The following is a 10,170-nucleotide window of genomic DNA, read 5'->3' as shown; positions in this document are numbered from 1 at the left end:
GGGGGGGTGATGATTGTTTTTGAAAACAAATGACAAAGAAATGATAAATGGCTCAAAACATGAACAGAACTGTAGTTACACTATAGGTCTTACTGTTAGCTTAACAACTGATTAACTTTGCACACTTTATTCATGACAACTGGCTTTGTGGGGTTGTGGGAAAAGTCTGAAACACTTCATCAGTCTCACTGCTTGAAGTTCATTCAAGGAGAGTTTACAAAGTGTTCCTGCAGAACTCAAATATGGATCTAATTTATGAAAGATTTCTGCTTAGCCTTGTTAGCATGGGTGTGTGTGTGTGTGTGTGTGTACCTGGTCTTTGCCGTCTCTGTCTATGTACTGGAAATCCTTCAGGGTTTGGACTGCGTAGATGTTTTCTCGACACTGTTGGGCAACACGTTCTGAACCCGTCTTGATCAGGTATTCCATAAGAGTCATCGCCTGAAGGGCGAAAGAAAGAAAGAAAAAAAAAGCAGAAAAATGACTTAGTTGGAACATTCTGGATTAAGAGAAAAGGCAAAAATGAATGCGTTAAAATCTGTTTCCTTATTTTTCTATAGTTTCAGATTAAATTAACAGCAGTGTGGAGCCATATGAGTTGATCAAATATGGAATCTCTGATAAAAACAAACATTTGCCTCTAAAGTTAGCAGTAAATTCAAAACTTATAGGAACTTTTTACTCATCCCACCCCCTCTGAGAGATTCCCGGGTGCCTTTAGAGTTTTGTTCTTTGAAGAATAAAAAATTAAGGGATTTTTAGCAGAAGATACAGACAGCAGACTGTATAGCGTACATTATGAGCCCATAATTTTGAATATTTTTACACTTTAATACTTTGAACTTGTAAGGTTTACTGAGAGTAAGACCATTCCCAAATTGAACCAAACTCCACACCTTGTACACGTGTCTCCAGTTCTTTCCGTGGTCATTGAGTCGCTTCCACACCATGCTCATGATTTCCGAGAAGGCCACGACGTTGTAGGTCAGATCTGCGATCTCTGACATAAGAGAGCTGCTGGGACCCCATGGGTCGTTGGACGTTGCCTCTCTAACCTGAGCGACACAAGTTAGGGACAAACTTTCATTACCTTTTATTCAAGGACTTTGTGACGAGGGTCGTTTGGAGGCAAAAACTTTTTCCCAGAGTGAATATGTGAACTCGTGACACAGGCTAGACAGAAACAGAAGCTCTGAAACGCTTAAAATTACCTTTAAAAATGGCACAAAAGCGCCACAACGCCCTCAGTGTCAGAGGTTTATGTTCAGCGTGTGAGTAGCTGGGATTTAGGAAATGCAGACAGACAAAACTGAGAAAAAGGAAACTCTGATAAGGCGAAAAAGACACACAACCTTGATTTCTGCCTCTGAATAGTTGTGGACGATGTTCTTTACTTGTCGCCGTAGCGATGAGGTCGACATGGCAACTGTCTGGCCACGGAGTTCTGTTGCAATCTGAACAGATGGAGATTCAAGGCTATAAAGTATAGTTTTTATATCATATATGCAATTATACAGACCACGTTTCAAACAAATTGAAACTATTAAGACAAAACAGCAATAAGAAACGTAGGAGAAAGAAATTTAAGAACCAAAGACTGGAAAAGATGGGAACAAAAAAGAAAAAGAAGGCCTTGAAAAAAAAAATGCTAGAATTAAGTGAAAGATGGCTTTTTAACACATACATCCGTTACTCAAGAATGATTCAGAATAAGGCGGTCTTCTCCCAGTCCTCTTCTCTTCCTCCGTCCTGTCCCTCACTCAGTCACGGAGTCCTCTGTCTCACTTTGTCTCTTTCTCCCCGTGGCAACATTGGCTCTGAAAACCGCGGATTTAGGTGGACGGGAAAACTGTTGGAAAAAGATTGAGGATACGGTTAAAAAACAAACAAACAACGAGACGCTGGATCTCACAACAGAACAAACAGGCTGAATCTTATGCAACGACTACTTTCAAAAGTAAGAATTTTGGATACAAAGCCCATATTCAGTTTCAAAAATCCCACATGATCTGTTGCTGATCCACGCAAGGCTGATCGCTTACGTCTCAAAACCGGCTCACTTGTGTCACATTTTATATGACACAAATACAACTTTTACTAGTTTTTTTTTTTTTATTTTGCTGTAGAAAACACAACATTTCATGAGCCGGCTTGTTGCATGAACCGATCCTTTATTGACCAACTTTCACTAAAAGTTTTAATTAAAAACAATTATCTATAGCTTTCATTTAAAATAAAATACATATTAACATAAAGAATTGAGCAACTTCAGTAAATGCACCTCTCAAAAACCTTATTTATTTATTGTTTCTGAGGCTGAGAATTAAAAAGAAAACGTTTTAGGTCATAGTTTCAAATAAATAAAGATAAATAAAACTCTAGACCAATCGAAATGGGTTAAGCTGTGTAAGTAAGGAATAAATAAATAATTAAATGGGGGTTTGTCCATCAATCAGTATGTTGGTAAATTTACTAACTACTCTGCAGCTTTACAGTACAGTAAAATTACACAACACTGCCTGAGGCAGGCCTCCTGAACGTGAACTGAACTTTGAACTCTGTTGCCAAGGGCACGTTTCTATTTATTTAACTAATATAACGGGTAATATAACGTTCTTTATCGCTGCATTTCCAACAACCTATCAGACATCCAGGAGCCCTTGGAGTCAGGGAGCGTTCACCTAAAAGTCATGGATTAAAAATATTAGATACAAACAGTGTAAATAAACAAAGTTTTCTGGACCAGACGTTTATGTTCAGTAACCTCCCCCCTCTAATGATGGCTTAATAACAAGAAATCTTTTTTTTTTAATTGTTTTAAGAACATAATACTAGTTCTGGCTGTGCATCCTGAACGTTGTAACAGAGACTGCTTACACAGCAGGCTGGACAATTGTTGCGGACCAGATGCATCCTTTCACTGCCACAAAACTGCATTTTCACACCAAACAGATGGCGCCACGAGCGACGCCAAAAAAACTAAACAGGAGCGCGACAAACAACAACAACAAACGCTTTCTGAAGTCTCCCTTAACGTTCTCATTTGACTGCCGTTTGCTTCTGAAATCCTTTCAGGAGTGTTACGTTTAAATTAAGCAAAGGATAAAAAAAAGAAGAAAACGGGACGATCGGGTGGTTTAGTGTTTACGTCCTGTAGTTATGTTTTGTTATATTTTATTTTAAAAGACAGATGTCTTCTTTAGACGCACGCCTGCAAAAATAATCAGCTTTAACAGAGTTAGGAGAACACCTCCTGACATCATTTCTCCTTAAAGATGACAAAAACCTCAGCATAAAAGAAGATCAGCTCATTTTTAAACACTGAATAAAAATCCTCCAAGTGCGATAAATTAGCCTCGTCGGGTAACTTAGACACAAAGCTGCTTTCCAAGAAAACCTTTAAAGTTTAATGACCTCTGACACATAGCACCAAGCAAAGAATGCATGTTTTTTTTCTAAAAAAGGGGAATAAATTACCTTTGAAGCTAGAATTATAAATACGGGAGATGCATACAAGTATTAAATTAAGTTTTAAACCCTAGTAATAGGCATAAACACTACAGTAAGGAAGCAAATATGTCACTTTTTTTATTATTTCGGATCAGTCTCACTATTGTCACGACTGTCTTATAGTGTGTGATCCAAATGTTTCTGTTTACATTTTATTTTAGAGATCTTCCACAAGAATAACTCCAGCATTAGGCACATGTAAATTAAAGTAGCTTTCTTATTTAGTCCAGTAAATGAGTATAACAATTACTTGTCTGAAACTCTGACAGAGCTGATACAATAAGAGCGTAACGAGTCAACGTTACCAAATCAGGCCTAATATTCTCTGCAGCTTGTTAAAAAATACATCCATTTACCAGCAAGGAAGTCGGCAAACACGAGTTAAATATATCGATGCTGATCAAAAAAAACCATGTCATTCTGTTAAATCAGCGTGGCAAGCAGAGTAAGAGGTTTAGATTTTATGCCATGCCAACAGGAAGGGACCCCACGTACCTGAACATACTGTAAATATCATTACACAAGTCACTTCAGGGACTCTTGGAGGCCTGTCACAAAGTCTAATAGCAGCCCCTGAGAAAACTATCAGGTTTCATTAAGGGCATTTCAACTCCACTGCTCGCAACCGCAACACACACGCGTCTTCATTTCACAAGCATTTACGACCCTCAGATGTCTAACTAGCACAGCACATGGCCATGGCCGAGCTTCTTAAATAAATAGCAGGGGTGTAATTGCGTAAAAGTTCACGGACGACTCTCCTTACTGAAAGCAAGCACTCCTCCTTCACCTTCCGGGCAGATAACCCGATTAGTGATCCATATTCATCGGGTCCACAGAGCGCTGCTTTTATCTGATCCGTCTCTGACGCCTTTCAGATCTTCACAGCCAGGCGCTTCATGGCCCAAACCGTGACACTTCACCCTGCGAGCCTCGTTCAGCGGTGGCCACGCTTCAGCTTTCACTACCCCGAGGGAACAAGTCCCCGGGCAAAGGGCAAACACACACCTTGCACTGGAGGTAGACTGATTTTCTGAGCTGTGGTGGGAGCAGAGGACTAAAAGCTTCCTGGTAGTTTTATGGGAAACTGTCAGTAAGCAAACAAACTGAAAAGGGGGGGAAAAATAACATTACTTCAGCATGGTTTGTGTTTGGATTGTGTAGATTAAAACAAAACAACAATACAAGTCATTAGAATGTTATGGTGAAAAGCTTATATTCCTATCTTTGCCAGAAAAAAAACAACAACAGAATGTTAAAAGTTCAAACCTAAACTTCTTCATGTCTTCTGGTGTTAAAATCCAGATGTGGCCGACGCAGGAGGCACATCTGTCCAGATAACTTACCCCACATAAGGCAAACAAAACGTCATTTAACTGCACTTTGCCACCTTGTCACACCTGTCAGGCTAGCTGGCTGTTAGCATTCGGATAACAGTGGTACACCTGCACATACAGCAGTGTTAAAGAAGAGCTACCTGGGCTGACAAGGTGGGAAGAAATCACCCGACTAACGGCAGCTGTCATTTCGCGGCTAACAAGTTAGCCACATAGCAACCAACTAATCGAAACTGTTGACTAGCAGAGTTTGCCACTATGCTCTGGGAAGTCTAAAAAATAAATTTAAAAAACAACAACAAACTACATTCACAAGGTGTAGCTTCACACGAACGAGCCAGCAGCCGAATGCCAAAGAGCTGCCCCCGTCACAACACTGAATTATCCCAGAGTAGAAGCGAAGGTTACCAGCCAGTTTGGACTGATAAAGAAATCACTTGCTGCTAGCTAGCCGAGCTAGCACCTGATGCTAGTTCTGCACTTTGCGGGACCCGGGAGGCCGGGACACGTCCCGCTTCGGGGCAGCGGGGACTAGGCTCGTCCGCGACGAGAAAACGCCGCCGAACGCTGACGGCACGACGCGGAGGAGAGCCGAAACGAAGCGAATACTGACCCTGCTGTAGCCTGGATGTGCGAGGAGATGGCCGAACTTCCGGTTCCGTTCTCGCCTACAGGAAGGACCGCACCCCCTGTTCGCTGTACGCTCCTGCGAGGGGAGCGGGGCTCATGAATAATTAAGCGACTCTTTCACGACGAAAATTAGTCCCGAAAGTACGTAATGATTCTTTATCTTTATTATTATTATTGTTCATAAAAAAACAGGAACGCATTTAAGCTTCGAGCTCATTAATATTTATATCTTATAGGGGAAGTAAACACTGCTTTATGTTTTTTAACTTTTTTTTGACTTTTTTTCAGTGTTTTTGTTTGTTTTGCACCGCCAGTCAGAGAATAGGTTAAATTAATATGGAAGCCCATTTCCGCCCAAAAAAAAAAAGATCCTCTAAGTAATAAATATGAAATATTATCTCAAAATCCTGACAGAGCATGTCATAATTATTGTCATTTAATTATTCTATCTCATTGTTTTATAATACTAATTCATCATTTGGACTCAAATGATGAAATGATGACTCATATTTATCGGATAGTAAGTCATAAGCATGTGATAATAACTCATACATATGACATACATATGACATAAATATGACGGATTATCCCATATTTATAACTTAGCATCTCTCACCAAATACTTACATTTTTATGAGACACTCATTATTAGCTAGTAAGTCATAATTTTAAGATGCTAATTTCTAATTATGAGGTGCTAAGGCGACATATAATTGAGCTACTTAGTCATAATTCTATTAATTATGTAGTACCATCTTAAAATTACGAGTCAACATCCCATAATTATGAGATGCTTTTGTCATGATTTTAGATGTCTATTGTAATTTTTTATAAAAGTGGCAGAGATGGGGTTACACTAATTATCCATCCTACATAAATCAGGATATAAAAGACACAATAGGACAGTTTTGCAGTGTTAGATTTACTGTTTTTTACGTAGAAATGCTCACATTTATTTATTATAATTATTTGTAAAATATGTATTTTTAAATTATTTAATAATATTGTGAACTTGATAGATAGATAGATAGATAGATAGATAGATAGATAGATAGATAGATAGATAGATAGATAGATAGATAGATAGATAGATCCACAATAGTTTCATTAGAAAACACAAGTCAGGGATGTTCTTTTGGTTCAGAGATGCAGTACCTCCAACCATCCACCAGGGGGAACCACTTCCCTCTCTGTTCAGATGAATCCAGAACAAACAGATTTGCTGAGGCCTGTCAGCTGAGTCATCATTAATACATGTTAAAGCCCATAGATCAGAACAACATGAACAGATGGCGTGCACGTGCGTTGTGCAAATCTTTATCTTTTCAGCTCCAGCTCTTCTGGGAGAGGCGTCGGCTGCAGAAAACATTTATGACTCAAGCAAACTATAACTACACTTTTAAAACACGAATCAAATGAAAGTAAGTAAAAAAGCATGTTGTCACTCTGCATTATTTTCTCATTCCTGCTGTCCCACTGGGGGAAATAAAATCCCAACGTGCTCCTGTTTTTAGTTAATTATTTTATGTGGACTCTAAAAGTGTCCACTCAAAGATTTATTTTTTTCACTAGTTTATTCTAAGATATCTGTTATCGTTTTACTGAACATCTGGCTGAGTTGGATCATGTTTTCAGATTCGATTACATGATCTGATCTCACCATCATCACTGGGGAAAAAAAGGTTGTAGTTTAAATTCAGTCTAACAAAAAATATTCATTCGGTTACACTTTTAGAAATTGAGCTAAAAGTCCAAATTTTATCAGCAAATTATAAGAATCTACTTATGTTAGCCAACACATAAATAGGTTTTTAATGGATTTGTCTTGTTTTAAATGGTGTAATCTGGTACCAACACCTTTTAGTGATTTACACGATCTAAAACTAATTATTTACATGACCGCTAACTGACCTCAGCAATCCCTCAAATGGCTACAACTCAGTCGGTTTTACAGTTACTGAGGTATTATTTGGTGTGGTAGTAGCTGAGGGTCCTCCCCAACACATGCTCTGAGCACTAATAAATCTTGAAAATAAATACAGACATAAAAGACAAGCTTTAAAGAGCCGAGCGGCGACTGTACTGATCTCAGTTAGTCACACCAACTGTAAGGGAAAAACTGAAGTAGGACTATACCAAAAGGGGATCCCCCCAACTCCCATAATGCAATATTTTCCAAACCACCTGTATATGACAGCAGAGTTATATATATATATATATATATATATGGGTGGATTTGGCTCAGTTATCCTCCAATGAGACAGTTGGGGGTTTGATTCCTGGCAGGAGTCACATGTCAAAGTGTTCCTGAGCGAGACACTGAACCCCTAATTGCCTCCGATGTGTGTCCCATCGGTGTATGAATGGAGTTTAAGGCACTGATTAATCTCCACAGAATGACTTATTCATATTATCTTTGTAGAGATGTAGTAGAGTGCTGTGTGGATGTGTGTGGCTAGATAAATGAGAGCACAGATTGAGTTGTAAAGCACTGAGTGGCCTGGTTGGCTAGAAAGACACTATATAAGTACAGTTCTTTTATAATAAAACTCCTGACTTTTGGTTTTGGTGTGCTGTCCCAACATTAAACAGCAGCCCTTATCTGGCCCCCGTTAGCACCTTTGTATGATACACGTAAAACAAATCTTAGCTTTGGAAAAGAACTCAGCATATTATGCGAGAGGAAACAGTTTCCTTTTTAAACAGTGACAAAACACACACAAAATGGAAACTCGGAACAAAGCCCTCCTTATGCAGTGTACGTATTCACACGCCCCTCTGTGGCTCATCACTCATCCGCACAGAGGTTCATCACATATTCTGTCCAGGACCCGCGAACGACAGCGGCTCTCTGGTGGCGAAGCTGCGGCCCAGTTGTGGAGCGGAGATGCCGGTTGCCACAACAGGGGCCGTCAGACCCTGTGGGGCGTGAGCGGGGACCTGAACGTCACGAAACCCGAGCAAAGCCAGGGGCCGTCGTGATGGCAGCCAGTGTTTGTGTTACATAACGCACAGCCTGTCAAGACAGTTGCAATCACACTGCCGCAGAATGTGCGTGTGCACTAGGTGAACTCTATCGAAGTGGATGGAAAGAGGAGGAGGGTGTCAAAACTATGGTAGCTGCAGGACAGGCCTGACCTCCAGCTGGTGCTAAATAGGAAACAGAGTCCAGCATGAAGCCGGGTTTTCACAGCTTCAGCTGTTAGCTGGGCTGGGTTGTGATGACGGGTAATGAGACGCACATTAAGAGAGATTAGAGTGCCCAAAGTTAATGAGCAAAGAAAGACGAAAAAAGAAAATAGATCCTGAAACAAGGAGGAAAACCGTGAGGCATGGAGTCATGTGGAAACTAAACTGATCTGAATTATTATCACCCGCCAACAAGGCAATACATGCATGTGTGTGTGAGTTTGTCTGCAGCTTCAGTAAAATATCTCATGAACCCCTGGATGGTTCTTAAAGAAACTCTCAGAAAGTAACAACTGAGTATCCAACTAAAACTGATTAACTTTGGGAGTCGCGCCACCAAAAATGGCTGCCAGAAAAATGGCTACAATTCAGCCAGTTTTACAGATATTGAGCTCAAATTTGGTATGGTAGTAGCTGAGAGTCATCCCCAGCACATACCCTGTTATTAAAACTTCATCATTAACTATTACAGTCAGAACTGCCTGTCTGTTAGCAAAATATCTCATGAACAACTGGATGGATTTTAATGAAACTCTCAGAAAACAATCATTGGGTATACATCTACAACTGATTAATGTTTGGAGCCAATCCAATCAAAGATGGCCACCACAGCCAACTGACCTTAGGAAACATAAAAATAGCTTTAAGCCAGACAGTTTTACAGATACAGAGCAAAAATGTGGCATCCTTTAAACACACCCCAAGTGCTACACATTGCACAAGATCTTTGCCTAAAACTTTTGTTTTGACCTTTGGCATCGCCTCTGTTTGTCTGTTAGCAAAATATCTCATGAACCAATGGATGGACGAAATGCTCAGAAAGCAGTCCCTGGATGTGCATCTACGAATGATTCCCTTTTGGAGTCACATCAGTTCAAGATGGCTTCCACAGCTAATCAATATTAGCCAATAAATAAGTGTCTGTATCTCAATCAATTTTACACATTTTGAGCTAAAAATTAGTGTGGCAGTAGCTGAGGGTTAGTCCCCACACAAGCTTTAAGCACTCTCCGTTGTGCGAGATCTTTACTTAAAATGTTAGCATTGTTTGCTAAAGTCAACGATATCTGTATGAAATCAAATTTTTGTCTCTTTACTAGCAATCGTTTTTAAAACTCATTTGATTTCTGAAGATCATCAGCGAGGTCCGGACACCGACTTTGTGAAGCACCGGCGCAGGGAGGGGGGAAATAAAAAAAAAGCACAATAAAGTTGAACAATGAAGAGGTTTATAGACTGTATCCAGTAATCCCAGCAATGATTCAGGGATCACGGATACAACTTGTTGGCCTATTCCCATCATTCCAGCATACCTGCTGATTAAAACAGGAATCCTAGACCGTTTCACAGACTCAAACTGAGAAGGTGGCAAAGAGACGTGGAAAGAAAAGACGGGGCAGGGATGAGTGGCAGCTGAGAGGAGGGAATGGAGAAGAGCCAGGGTGCCCAGGCTGAAACTGTGGAATAATAACAGCGCTGTATATTGTAGGAGGGAGGGTGGAGG

The 10,170-nt window shown here is 40.1% G+C and overlaps 1 protein-coding gene across 1 annotated transcript in view; it reads right to left on the bottom strand.

Annotated features, from left to right (window-relative positions):
- The window catches only part of epn1 (epsin 1), a 10,479-nt gene extending 4,904 nt beyond the window's left edge, over positions 1–5,575 (bottom strand). The window contains 5 exon segments of the mRNA XM_017415638.3: positions 313–441; positions 897–1,055; positions 1,353–1,454; positions 1,685–1,849; positions 5,461–5,575. Coding sequence (XP_017271127.1) covers positions 313–441; positions 897–1,055; positions 1,353–1,421 — 357 coding nt within the window. The 5' untranslated portion in view covers positions 1,422–1,454; positions 1,685–1,849; positions 5,461–5,575.
- Positions 5,576–10,170: the final 4,595 nt, after the last annotated feature.

The sequence above is a fragment of the Kryptolebias marmoratus genome, linkage group LG16 (genome assembly GCF_001649575.2).
Source record: "Kryptolebias marmoratus isolate JLee-2015 linkage group LG16, ASM164957v2, whole genome shotgun sequence".
Lineage (NCBI taxonomy): Eukaryota > Metazoa > Chordata > Actinopteri > Cyprinodontiformes > Rivulidae > Kryptolebias > Kryptolebias marmoratus.
The sequence above is the reverse complement of the archived record's forward strand: the minus strand, read 5'-3'. Positions and strand labels throughout refer to the sequence as shown.